General features: G+C 46.1%; 1 protein-coding gene across 7 annotated transcripts in view; it reads left to right on the forward strand.

The window, feature by feature from the left end:
• Farp1 (FERM, ARH/RhoGEF and pleckstrin domain protein 1) overlaps positions 1 to 14,305 on the forward strand; it is a 246,439-nt gene that overhangs the window by 190,492 nt on the left and 41,642 nt on the right. For all 7 annotated transcript variants that reach the window (XM_029468929.1, XM_021181763.2, XM_021181765.2 and 4 more), the window contains exons 6-11: positions 2,311 to 2,408; positions 5,822 to 5,936; positions 6,748 to 6,895; positions 8,949 to 9,044; positions 10,625 to 10,788; positions 11,991 to 12,059. In XM_029468929.1, the coding sequence (XP_029324789.1) occupies positions 2,311 to 2,408; positions 5,822 to 5,936; positions 6,748 to 6,895; positions 8,949 to 9,044; positions 10,625 to 10,788; positions 11,991 to 12,059 (690 nt within the window). The remainder of the gene's footprint in view (positions 1 to 2,310; positions 2,409 to 5,821; positions 5,937 to 6,747; positions 6,896 to 8,948; positions 9,045 to 10,624; positions 10,789 to 11,990; positions 12,060 to 14,305) is intronic.

A 14,305-nucleotide genomic window follows, 5' to 3' on the forward strand; every position in this document is an offset into this window, starting at 1 on the left:
TGTTACATAGTGTCTTCACCTTACATGTTACATAGTGTCTTCACCTTACATGTTACATAGTGCCTTCACCTTACATGTTACATAGTGCCTTCACCAAACCCAAACTCCTCTGTTGCACCCCAAATGTTGTTTTTCTTTTCCTGTGTTTTCTAATTAAGACTGTGTGTGATAGCGCATGCCCCTAATCTCAGCACTTGGGAAGCAGAGGCAGGCAGATCTCTATAAACTCAAGTTTATAGTTTATAGTCTGCATAGTGAATTCCAGGCCACCTGAGGCTACAATCGCTTAGTGACCTGTTACGCTGATGAGACTCACCCTACACCTCTCTCAGTCCTTAAGTTTTCTCTCCCAGTCCAGCTTGGCTCTTCAGTTTTCCTCACTACACTGTTCTTGGACCACAAAACACCACACTGCCCTGATTTGTCACCTCGCCTCCTTTTGCTGTTCTGCTTATTCTTCCAAACCTGTGTATTCTTTAAGAACTGGAAACTTGATCTAAAGTCTCTATGGATGCAGTTTAAAATTTTTGACCAGAATCTACTCCAAATGTTCTATACATCACTAACACAGTGCTGAGATTGTACAGTAGAGAGAGGAGGTGATACTCGGATCTCTCCGTTGGGAAATAAATAATGTCCTTAGCATCCAGCTTCCTAAGTGATTTTTTTTTTAACCAACTGCCTCTCCAGAGTGGAGTTCATTAGAGGCTGTTGAGAGATGGGGTTCTGTTCCTGTTATCCCCTCTTGGGTCCTGTCAAGTCAAATATTGCCATCTTCTTGACCTCTCTGTCCATCCTAATACTAATTTGCCTTCAGCCACTACCTTTGTGTGTGTGTTGTTGTTGTTATACATACATGAATACATGCATGCACACTTATATACATACATGTATGCATTGTATCTTGATCATATCTACCCCAGGTCTCCTGTGTACTCCGCCAGTGTCCTCTAATACACTCCCTTCCCTCCTCAAGTCCTCTTGGGTTTCTGGTTTTGTTTTTGTTTTGAATTGGCTTTTAAAAAAATTAGAAGAGATTGCTCAGTGGTTAAGAACACTCACTGGTGCTCTACCAGAAGTCCTGAGTTTAATTCCCAACAACCACGTGGTGTCTCACAATCATCTGTGATGGGATCCGATGCCCTCTTCTGACATGTCTGAAGACAGCAACACTGTACTCACATACATAAAATAAATAATTCTGTAAAAGAAAAGAAAAAGACTTCCCTGGGTGCAGTTAGTGCTGCCCACTGAGATGTTGACCCGGCTTGCTGCCTTGACCTTGTGCAGGTGGCAAGGTCCACAGTGAGTTCGTTGGTGCAATAGCCACTCCATGTCCAAAGTCAGCACTTCATAGTTCTCCTCCCCATTCATCCTTTGACTCGTAAGTTCTTTCTGATCCCTCGACTGTGACGTTCCCTGAGCCTTGGTGTGGGGAGAATGTCAATGTCCCCTAAAGGGCGACTGCTCTTTAGCTGCTTATCTTCATCAGTTTGAGCAGCCATGACTCTCTGCATCACTGCCCACTGCAGAAGGAGGCTCCTCTTGCCAAGGCCGAGGGGAACTATGGGTGTAAACATTAATATTTAGGAAGCATTTTTTATGACACATCCATTTAGTAAGACAACAGTAGTAGCACCCCCTCTAGGACCTGTGACTCCCCAGGCTACAGGCCAGGCTTACATTTGCAGGCATGAGTTCCCTCCTGGGCAGCAGGCTTCAGAGGGAACTGAAGTTGCTCTGTGTGAGTTCTGAGAGTGGTAACTATGCTGGTTAGTGTCTGCCTCCTCCACTTCACCTGCCCTTCCTCCAGGACAGGCTTGGTGACAGCCTCACGCCCGCTCCAGGGCTTCACAGCTACGTCCTTAGGTTCACAACTCTTAGTTACCTCCACAACCTTCATGCCACCAGTGTACCAGTCAGTGACCTAACCTTGGGCTGTAGAATGTGATACGTTCAGTTCTTTTGTTCTTTTTTCACCAACCTTCAACCACTGTGGATTTGTAAATCTTTATCAATTCATAATTTATTAATTCATAAATATAATCCAGTATGCTTCAGTTCATTTTAATAATTTTTTCTGAGGTCAAGTTGTCACAGGTTTGGCTTCAGAGGCCCCTTCATGGTCTCATATTTAAGAGGGCAATTCTAAGCCACCGTTTCCTTCGGTGCCCTTAAAGATTCTATAGGCTTTCTCCTTGGTTAGTTCCTTAGTTTCTTACTACGCGTTCAGACTCTCGAGAGGAAGTCTACTTTGAACACCAACCTCCAGCTCCTTGGCGTGACCTCCATCTCTGTTGATCTTTACAGGTACCTGTTCGCTCTGCAGGTGAAGCAGGACTTGGCTCAAGGCAGGCTGACGTGTAACGACACCAGTGCAGCTCTCTTGATCTCACACATTGTACAGTGTAAGTTCTTTGCCATTCTGTTGGGAATTGGGTTGGAATCAGCACAACAACGGCCTGGTTGATGAGAAGTCACAGAAAGAACATCTGCGTTATTGTTGCTATTACCACGAATGCCCCAGTCAATCACATCCTTAAACATTAACTTAGAACCTAGGACTTCTGTGTTCTGGTGATATTTGACTTTTTTTTTTTTAAGGACAAATATAGAGTGTTACCTAGCATCTCACAAAGAGAAGCTTGGGTGGACAATGGACAAGCTCACCCAGATCTGCTTTGTCCCATTCTTGGATTTAGTGTTCTTCGATGGATGTGAATCCTTAGTGTCAGGACACAAAGCTGCCGCAGGTTACACTGAAGTCTCCTACAAAGCTTAGAACCTAGCTTCACTGCACTGTTATTCTCATGTCAGACTTGCCCAGTCACTAAAATTTATCCCCAGATCAACACGTGCCTTCAATGACCTTTGCAGAGGCACCTAGGGCATTGAAGACTCTGATTCACCTCCTGCCCATGTCCCCACTTAGGGCCAACAAGAGAAGTTCTGCCTTCACTTTCTGCTGTTGGTGACTGCTGTACACCTCACCCCTCACAGGGCGCTGAAGGGCTGGAGCACACTGTGATGGGTGTGGTAGGGAAGCTCCCTGTGGTGTGTGAACTGCACGTGGGCATGGCTCTGTGTGTGTGAGTCAGCAGTGTGTATTAAACAGCGCATCCCTAAATAGAGCCACATGGAAGAAAGAGTCCATGCAAATGACTCCTTGGTTCAAGAGTCTGGCCCCAGATGTCCCTTCAGAGCAGCATGCAGTGATTGCTGATTCTTTGCTCACAGAGACTTTGTAAATCATGATTATCCTTTCTAAAGACTTACTTTTTTTAAATTTACATGTATTTATGTGTATGTCACATGTGTATGCGTAGCCATAGATGTCAAAAGAGGCCATAAGAGTAGCTGGAGTTATAGGCAGCTGGTGAGTCTCCTGATATGACATCCAAACTTAAGATCCTCCAGAAGAACGAAGAGTGTTCTTAACCACTGAGCCATCTCTCCAGCCTCTGTTTATTTTTATTTTATGAGTGTTTGCTCCCATGTGTGCATGGACACCGTAGACTGGGTACCCACAGAGGCATCAGGACTGCATAGGATTCCTTGGAACCAAGTTACAGGTGCCTGCAAGCTGCCGTATGAGTTCTGGGAACTGGGCCCAGGTCCTCTGCGAGAGCAGTAAAACTGCTCTCAACCGCAGAGTCATCTCTCCAGCCCCCATTATCTATCTTGAATAACAGGAATCATTTGTGCTTTCTCAAGACCAGATAGAAGAAACTGTAGACAGAAATAAAGCTTCCGTTCAGGCAGCTGATAACAGCGTCTGTAGACCAGGGCAGCCTTCAGCTCTGTGCACTGTTCTCTGCGATGGAATGGGAATTCAATCCAGAAACAGTAGTTAGGAAACACCATCACCCACCCGTCATGACAGAGGAAGCCAGTGAGTGAAGTCCATCCAGGTGTTTGCAGATGAGTTTACACAGCTTAGTGCAAGACAGATAGGTAGGCTCAGTCTGGTGGTGTGGGGCAGCAGACTTCATGCTTGATGACAGTGAGTAGATGGACCGGATGTGGCAGACTGCTGTGCATAATTGAACAAAAGGTTGCAACCACGCTCTTGCTTCCCTGAGCAGCAGGGTCATTACACTACTTTCTGGTAGCTTGTGACATAGGTAATAGGATGCACAGGAAAGACAGGCCTCCCAGGAGTCTGACAGACCTACACACAATGGTGCTCATAAGGCACAGTCGTTCTTTTGAACATAGGGCCTGACGTGTACACACCAAATTCATTGCCAGACATATGTTGTGGTTGTATAGGAAAGCACATTGTGTGGCCTGTGGACGAAAAAACCTTTGCAATTACAGTCTCGCCTGTTATTTCCAGACAATATAAGGAATTTTATAAACTATTAAGGTAAAACAACCACAACCAGGACGTTAACTTGTTTACCTTTCCTGCCTCTGACATCTCTTCTATGATAACATTTTGGGTTTTTACACGTCCAGCTATTCCATGTACGAGTTTCATCAGTTAACTCCTAGGGCTATTGACACTAAGTCATTCAACCATTACACACATGTGTAGAATTTACTTCTGAGAAGGGAAGATGGAGAAGAAGAACTTCCCAGTGTCCTGTGGCACACTGGGTAGATGTGGTTGAGAGCTGGATACGTCAAAGTCATTATTAAACAGGATTTGTGTCTCAGAAAAGAACTGATGAATTTTAAGTTGACGGTTCATCAATGGCCTGATGATTTCTGGGGTTTTGGAGTTTGATTTAAAAAAACAGATATATTAATAAGAATATGGGGCTGGAGAGATGGCTCAGTGGTTAAGAGCACCGACTGCTCTTCTGAAGGTCCTGAGTTCAAATCCCAGCAACCACATGGTGGCTCACAACCATCTGTAGTGAGATCTGACAACCTCTTCTGGTACATCTGAGGACAGCTACAGTATACTTAGATATAATAATAAATAAATCTTTAAAAAAAAGAGTAAAAAAAAATAAGAATATGCTTTCATTTTTAACCCCAGGTGTGGGATATGGGGCTGCTTCAGATTGTTCATAGCAGGTGACTATGGTTTGTCTCAGGCTGTAGCAAGGGCATGATTTTGCCAGCTGCAGATAGTTTCTATGATTGTGTGAGGTTCAGAATTCTGGGAACTTTTCAGAGGGTATACAAATGCTAGGACCCTGAGAGGTAAGGTGGGATATTGGTTGGTTGTTGGTAATCATGGTTTGTTAAGTAGTCATGCACAAAGAAAAACCAACAAGAAGAAATTAGATATCCTGCCTGTGAATATCACACTTGCCCCAAGGAACATGACACCCTTAATCATCAGGAAGTAGCCTAAGAGCCATGTCACCCCCATTCAGGGACCAGACTTTATTCAGGGATCTCCTATCTAGTGTTAGGGGGTTGAAAATGTGGAAGAAAGGTGTGTGGAGAAAGGCAGAGGAAAGAAGAACTCACAAAGTAGCAGGAGAGCTGCTACAAAGTCACTGCATGTTGGATATCGTATCAAAACACTGTGCTGTTCCCTTCTGATGTGTGTGATTACATGTGTCCCAGTAACCTTAAAACAGAAAAGAAACCAAAGTATGTGTGACTCAAAGACCAATAAGCCCAAAGTTTCCTTCACAACTCCTAGCATGAAGGAGAAGTAACAGTCACCTGCGTGGCTCTGATTGTGAACCATGGTCACATCCCACTCTGAAGCGGAGGCTGCACTCCGTCCCCACCAGTTGTGCTTACCTGGTGTCACCTGTCAGCGTTGTACTTGCCGCCACCCAGGGATTGTAACACATTCTGAAGAGTTTATCCTATGTGGCCTTTTTTTTTTTTTTTTTTCCTTTCTTTGTAGCGGAGATTGGGGATTTCGATGAAGCTTTGGACAGAGAACACTTAGCAAAAAATAAGTACGTACCTCAACAGGATGCACTGGAGGACAAAATCGTGGAGTTCCACCACAGCCACATGTGAGTTGTGTGCATGGATTCCTGTCGTACCCCAGCAGCCGCTGCCTGCCTCCCGGCACAGGGAGGAACGTGAGCTCGCATACACACACCTCCATGTTATGTGACATGGACCAAAGGCTGCAGGAGGAAGTGCAGGATTTCACTGGGGTGTTGTGGTCCATTCTGAACTCTTTTAAAAAAAAAATGCAAAGACCAGTGGTTGAGAAACTAGCTGTGAAATAGAGTGACCCAGGAACATAAAGGAGAGGGTAAGGCTTGCAGGCCGTTAGACAGTCATCCTAACAGAGCATGGGAGGTATGTGTCAAACCAGGCACTGTGTTAAATACGGGGACACTTAAGAACTTTTGTGATAGCCCCAGGTTTTGGCCTTTGCTTTGATCGGGAGAACATCTTCAAAGGACACTCAGCGCCTTCCTTCCCTCTGTGGCTCAGAGGCAGGCATTTGTACCTGGCAATAGAAGAAACACATCCTGGCATTCTGCTCTCAAGTTCAGCTTACTTAAACTGGCTGAAAACTTGCTTAACACAGAGAGGTGTTTCACTTTTACGTGACCCAGAGGAAACTGAGATTCTGAGGGGCTGGCTGGGCTGGAGATAGACTTCGAGGTTTTGTGTTACCGGGTAATAGGGCTTTTGTCCTTGCTGTGTGGCTCTGGGGTTAGTGGGTGGAGGTGGGTGTCATCTGATCGCTCAGCCTGTGGCTTGCCGTCAAGTGCCTTTTATTTCCCAGGAGAAGCTGCTTGGTCTCAGAGTAATAGACATGGGGGATTCAAATCCTCTGGCCTTTCTCTTCCCTCCTTGCTTTGTCAGTGGACAAACCCCAGCAGAGTCAGATTTCCAGCTCCTAGAGGTGGCCCGTCGGCTAGAGATGTACGGAATCCGGTTACACCCTGCCAAGGACAGGGAAGGCACCAAGATCAACCTGGCTGTCGCCAACACTGGAATTCTAGTGTTTCAGGTGTGGGGAACACAGCGCCTTTCCCTTGGGGAGGGAGGGAGGGAGGGAGGGAGGCAGGCATATGGGCTCTCCTACCCAGGTTCATGGGTGGGTGGCCAGGCTAAGGCCTCTAGTGGATCTCTTCAGGTAAACAAGAAAAGTCATCCCTCCAGGCCTTTGGCTTTCAGGTGTTTTGTCTGTCTGTCTGTCTGGTTGTTTCTGCATTCCTGCTTGTCCTGCTTGGAGACTGTACATTAGAGATTTGTTTGAGTTTAGTAGACCTTATAGATCTATAGAACCCAGTAACTCCCAGTAGGCCTGTACTGAGAACACTGTATGCAGGAGCGAGGACCTCAGACCCCAAGTAAATGCCTTCTCTACTCAAGGCGACATCTTGACACTTAGTTAAAATTCAATTCTTTTGCAGCAAGGCAGACTCTGCTCATGTGTTTTTAACCTGTGTTTAAGGGCATGTGACCCTTGCCCTTCAGCTAGCCTGCTCTCTCTGCCTGGCTGAGGGGTGGCTTTATTTGACTGAGGCTGTCCCCACCCTAGCTTCCTTCAAGTAGGATTTGCAGGCTTGCAAATAAAGAGCGCAGCTTCGTAGGTTCATTTGCATAGTTATTTGAATCTTGTGAAACTACAATAAGGAACATTCTAGTATTGGTAAAAAAATCCTTTTCTGTTGTGCAAAACCACCAGAGCTACTTAACAGATAGATGGGAGAAAGGTTTGCATTGTTGCAGTTTGATAAACTAAAGTTCCAAAAGGCACACACTTCTAACCCACCCCACAGTCTCTCTCTATCCCTTACTATACATACACTGTCAAGGATACACACACACACACACTCACTCAAGCATAAACCACACACACTCTCTCAAGCAGATACACACACACACACACACACACACACATGCACACTCAAGCATAAACCACACACACTCTCTCTCTCAAGCATACATACATACACACTCAAGCATACACACACACATACACACACACACATGCACACTCAAGCATAAACCACACACACTCTCTCAAGCAGATACACACACACACACACACACACACATGCACACTCAAACATAAACCACACACACTCTCTCTCTCAAGCATACATACATACACACTCAAGCATACACACACACACACACACAAACACACACACTTGAATTGTAGCAGTTCTTTTACATAGGATCAATTTATGACAGACATCAAATATTATACACTCACACCCCTAAGAAGTGGGGCTTGGGTCTCATCCTATGTGATGTAGGAAGGACGTTTTGAGGATCGGGATGGTATCTGAGAAGGAACCACTCCCCACAGTTTTTAACCTTGACAAATAATCCACAAATACCTGATTTTAAGGAACAATAAAACCCAATGTTTATTTATGACCATTAAATTTCCAAACCAAACATTTAAACATTTCCGAAAGTCATAAAGACAGAAAAGAAGTACCACAATTGAAGCACAATGTGCTTGGCTTGTGTTTATTATGATCAAAATATTGAGACTTGCTGGACCATTTAGTGGTGTGAGAAGAAAGTCTTGTGGGATGAATCTTGAAGCCCATGACTGATTGCCCCATCCTACCTCTTGGGATGATGCTTGTCAGCTCTGTGTACATTTACACACACCTGTTGCACACACACGTGTTGCACACATACGTGTTGCAGTTTCCATTTCTGTAAAATGAAGATAATAAATCTGTCTCGCTGAGCTTTGTGTATGGTCTGATGAGATACCATCTATCTAAAAAGCCCTTAGTACAATACCTGGCCCTCTATGAGAGATGGTTGTTATTGGTGTGGTGGTTGCCATGGTTTCAATTTTATTTATCTTCCTTTCATTACCTTGACCAGTGCCTTCCCTGCATGAAGTCAGGCATGGTCTGAATGTCCAATTCTGTAACTCGTGAGAAATAGCACTGTATGAGGGTCTGGTATCCAACAGACACAGGGCCTGGGAATCTTCCTGAATGATGGGCTAACCCTCAGCGCTCTACCTGCGGTTTCCATGCGCTCACAACGCCTGGCCTGGCTCATAGGGTGCTCTCCTTTCCTAGGGCTTCACGAAGATCAATGCTTTTAACTGGGCCAAGGTGCGGAAGCTGAGCTTCAAGCGGAAGCGCTTTCTTATCAAGCTCAGACCTGACGTGAATGTAAGTCACTGTGGGACCCGCTGAGCTGAGACGGAGTGGGTTTTGCCTGTGGGGTAAGGTCTGCGTTCAGCAGAGATTTCCCAGCAGCTGGCCTCTAAAGGTGCTCAAGGAGGATTGTGTATCCAGGAGCTTGGGAATGCTTTTGCTATCACGCTGGGTTCTGGGGGGAAGGATAAAAAGGGCACACAGGAGCTTACCAAAGGAAACCATTTCTCTTCCAAACAAACAACTTGAACTGTGTTATGGCAGCATGTCTAGCCCGTGGCTCTGCCCTGGGACCCCAGCGTTCGCCATATTCCTTCCATCTCCTCACCCGCTTAGTCAGATGTTGTCCTGGCTTGCTAGCTCCCACTGTTGCCCTTATACTGTCAAAGGAGCTCATTCCCTTAGGCTAATTCCAGTACAGAACCCCCAAGGGTGCTGTCCTCTTGGGACGGGTTCTGGGAAGAGAATAGGGTCTTCTCAGTCTGCCAAAGCCACACAGAAAAGATGGTACATTCCTAATGCCTGTCCTACCTGGACCTGAGTCCTTGTCCCACAGGGGTCACCAGGGCAGCCTAGGCTCACATCCAGCTGCAGTGTGGAAGCAAGCACACCCCCCACCCCCAGTATAAAATGATTCTCCGTGGGGAACTGCAGTCACAGTTCCCGGAAGCCAGTTGATGTGGAAACAACTGCAGCACACACTCTAAGCTGAGTTCCTGTGAACTCTTGACAGCCCCCAGACAGTCAGAGCTGCTGGGAATGTGAAGGACTCTGGTGACCTGTGTTTTTGTAACATGCCCACTGAAATCAGAGACTCCGAGTAGACAGTTACCGTGTTTCTTCCAGAATCAAGACATGTTTGTCAGCTGAGGATCATTAATACCTTTGTACCCCAGGAAGGAAGAAATTTCATTTCCTCTGTGACTCTTGGGGCCACTTGGGGACCTGTGCCATCTGCTATTTAAAAAAAAAGTGGAATTAAATGTTCCCCTGGACAGGAGCCACGGGGAAGAAACCAGCAGAACAGACCCAGTTCAGATATTTTAAGGAAGGGGTGTGTTAATACTTGAACTACTTTTTTTTTTAAAGATTTATTTATTTATTATATGTAAGTACACTGTAGTTGTCTTCAGACACTCCAGAAGAGGGAGTCAGATCTTGTTACAGATGGTTTGAGCCACCATATGGTTGCTGAGATTTGAACTCCGGACCTTCGGAAGAGCAGTCGGGTGCTCTTACCCACTGAGCCATCTCACCAGCCCCCTTGAACTACTTTTTAAGGAGGCAGCAGAAGCCAAGAAGACACAGTGTGTGTATGGATGGACCTACTAAGAAGTGCTACCCCCACCGAGGCTGCCTGCCTGTTTCCCCACTGGGAACAAGCATATTTTGCTCAATCCTTGAACTAGCAATCGTATTAACAAGATACACAATTACAATTTTATTGGACAGATTTGTTTCTGTTGTTGTTGTTGTTGTTGGGTTTTTTGTTTGTCTGTCTGTTTGTTTGTTTGTTTGTTTGTTTGTTTTTCCTATTTTATCAGAAAGATTATGAGTATTGCCGGAGAGACAGAAGCTGTGTTTATTCCTTTCAGAGCTCATACCAGGACACCTTGGAGTTCCTGATGGCCGGCCGAGACTTCTGCAAGTCTTTCTGGAAAATATGTGTGGAGCACCATGCCTTCTTCAGACTCTTCGAAGAACCCAAGCCAAAGCCAAAGCCTGTTCTCTTCAGCCGAGGGTCGTCCTTCCGGTTTAGGTACGGGTGTCCCTTCACAAGCCCATTTGCTCTTCAGGTGAACAGTTTCCTAAGGCTTCCTCCACCATAGCTGCTGTGATTCACAGCAAATCAATAAGGCAAACTGTGACCTGGGTTGTGGCCGATGGAGGCGCTGGCCTGCTTATCCCAACAGGTTCCACCTTGCCTTTCTAGTTCTGTTTGGACCCTCGAGAACCACTTAGTCGTCTGCCAGTCACAGATCCCAGCACAGTATTCAGATGGATTTTTTTTTAATCATTTAAGGATATCAGACATGGATAGAGTGTGTTTTGATCAAACCCATTCCCCACTCTTTCTCCCCCAGTTTCTTGTGTGCTGGCCACCACTCTTCCTTCCCTACCTCTCACACTCTCTTTTAAGCCCATTGTATCCATGTGGCACTGCCCATATGGGCTCCAGTGTAGGATCATCTTCTAGAACCCAGACAGCTTGTAAGAGGCTGTGCCCTAAAAAAACTGATTTGCTGGGGGGAAGGGGGGGAGGTAAATGCCTGTATCCCAGCACTTGGGAGGCAGAGACAGACAGATGAGTTGGAAGCCAGCCTGGTCTGCATAGCAGGCTCCAGAACAGCCAGCGCTACACAGAGAAACCCTGTCTTGAGGGAAAGCAAACAGAGCAAGCAGAGTCACTAACTAACTCTCCCCCCATCGATTGCCTGTAGTTTCTTGTGTCCGTTTATTTTTTAATGGTTCTGGGAACTTGAACTCGGGCAACTTGTACATTCCAGGCAAGTGCTGTTCCCTGAGTCAGTCCCCTGGCTGCTCTTGTGCAGGAGAAGTTTATTTATAAAAGGGAGTGTCTCATTTGTCTTAGGTGTTGCATCACAGATTGGTGCCGAGACTTAACCGTCTTGGGTTTATATTATCAGTCATTTTTCAAACAATGCTGGCATTCCACTGTGTAGAGAACACTGGCCTAGATATACGTAGACAACTAAGTTTTCCCCATCGTCACAGACTGCACAGATTAGACTCCTGGGATGGCAGCTACACAGCCAACCATGGTTATCAACCATGGGTTTATTTAATTGACTGTCTTCTCTGTTACATATAAGGAAAATATTGAGAAATCAAATGGACAGAAAACCCAAAGGCTCCCTCGGGATTGCTTTTCTTGTCACCTGGCCGAGGGGCAAGCACCCCCCATGATACCTCCCTTTACTTCTGTGGTCTTCCTTTCAGTGGTCGGACTCAGAAGCAAGTTCTGGATTATGTTAAAGAAGGCGGCCACAAGAAGGTGCAGTTTGAAAGGTAAGAGAATGAAGCACCATTCTCTCGGAATGGCTTATACGTCTTTGTCCAGCCCAGGGCAAGTTACACTCAACCTCAGCAAGTCAGGGTTGGACAGGAACATTTTAGGACCCCAGCTACTCACTCAAGATATCCTGAGGGCACAATGACAGATGAGGAAGGAAGAGCTGACATGGGGCTGAGTGGGCCCAGAGCAGAGATAACAGGACTTCGCAAGCCTGTTCTGGTCCTTAAGAAATCCTTACACACTCGAAAGTGTGGTTTGCCAATGTTTCTGGTTGGGAGAGAAGCTGCAGGACTTGCTGTTGGTGGTGGTGGCAGATACCTGTGTGTCCAGGTATTTGCCAGGCACCGTTCAGGGCCCCTTGCTTCACACTGGCTCTGCATGGTCAGTGGTCTTTTATTTCCTGCTTTAGATCTGAAGACCCTGAGACTCTCAACATGTAGAGCGAGTAGCACAGGTCTCCTAACTGGAAGGTGGCCCCTGGCCCGCTAGCTGCAGAGGCTAGAGCATGTCAGCGCTTCTGGGCCTCCCACGGGGGAAGCAGAGCCTGGGCCAGACTAGGATGAAGGCCAGGAGTGAAATGAAGTCCTAAGCCTCCCTAAGCCTGGGGTGTTTGTGTTTAACCCTCTTCTGCTTTTTGTGAACATTTGCCCCACCATAGAGACAGGGTATAGCAGACACTTACACTCTTACAACTTGGCATTAACAACCAGTGCAGGCTGGTCTGCACTGCTGGGACTCTGAAGAGTTGAAAAGATCCTGGTCAAAAAACGTACATCATAAATAGTATATAAAATAGCCTCCAGTTGCCTGGCGGTGGTGGTGCACGCCTTTAATCCCAGCACTTGGGAGGCAGAAGCAGGCAGATTTCTGAGTTTGAGGCCAGCCTGGTCTACAAAGTGAGTTCCAGGACAGCCAGGGCTACACAGAGAAACCGTGTCTCAAAACAACAACAACAACAACAAAAACCACCAAACAAAAGCCTCCAGTCAAAAACGTACATCATAAATAGTATATAAAATAGCCTCCAAGCTATGTGTCTAAGGTAGATGGGAAACAAATCAAGTTCATGTTCAGATTAGGATCCTATCTCCAAGATACCACATTTATAAGTACAAATATTTCAAAATACAATTACTTATGTCCCAAACTTCCGGGTAAAGGATGCCCAACCTGTATCAGTAGTTTGCATACTTAACTCTTGGGTTCTTTTTATATGTTGCTACAGTAACTAGTAGAAAAAACTACCTCGGGTCACAACTTTTTTTTTCCTCTCTCTTTTTCCAAATGAAACTTCTAGATTTATGTCTCTTCTGGAGTTCAATGCTGACATACTTGTGTGTATGGGTGATTGCCCTTGGTGTGTGAATTTTCATTTCTATACATGCTGACACACGGCTTGTAATACTGCTGTACTCCATAGCCACGGGGCAGGTGTTAGAACCTTGTCGCCTACTGAGCTCATGTGAGTCCATTTGACTTGATGTGGAGCTCCGGCGAATCAGAGCGCCCTGTGTTTATATCGGGCCCACTCCCTGTCAACAGATGTTCAGGTCATTTTAATGCTTTATCCTAATTTTGCTGAGATAAGTCTGGTATGGTTTCTCGTGTCCAGGACCCAGAAATATGACGCTAGGGGGCTTGTGCCTATATATCCAAGCCACTAGCTCACCAGAAACAGCCTTGCCTGTATACCCGAGGATAATAATTCCATGATTTTCTTAGATAGTTAGCAGTTGTTATGTTGAAGACCATGCAGGAGGTAGATGCCCTGGGGCCTTTCCATGTGGAGAGATGTGTGCACACTGGAGTGGAGTTACACCATGTTATGAGTTCAGTACTTGAAAGTCTGTAATGCCTGTTCACAGGTAGCGGACAAGATAAAGCCCCGATGGCTCTGTTTTCTTACAGGGGAGCCTTTTTCTCCTGGTCTACATTGTGTAAAAGAGTAAGATGGTCTTTGGTCATTATCCCTGTCGTAGATCTGATCTAGAAAATACTGAAGGGTCCAATCCAATTGCGCGCGGGACCTGAGACTGCATTAGTTAGGGAAGCAGAAACCAGCCAGAGTAGGGCCACAGGCCTCATCTGGCCGGATCAGCACAGGGGTAGCTAGAGCGCAGGGACGGCTGACACCCGCCAGCTACCCACGACCCCTGCCACAGGATTTTGAGACTGCTGGTGAGTGGAACACAGCTTCTGCTCCAGTCCAATCACGCGGGACCTGAGACTGCTTTGGTTG

This window comes from Mus caroli, chromosome 14, assembly GCF_900094665.2.
Source record: "Mus caroli chromosome 14, CAROLI_EIJ_v1.1, whole genome shotgun sequence".
In the NCBI taxonomy this organism is placed as follows: domain Eukaryota; kingdom Metazoa; phylum Chordata; class Mammalia; order Rodentia; family Muridae; genus Mus; species Mus caroli.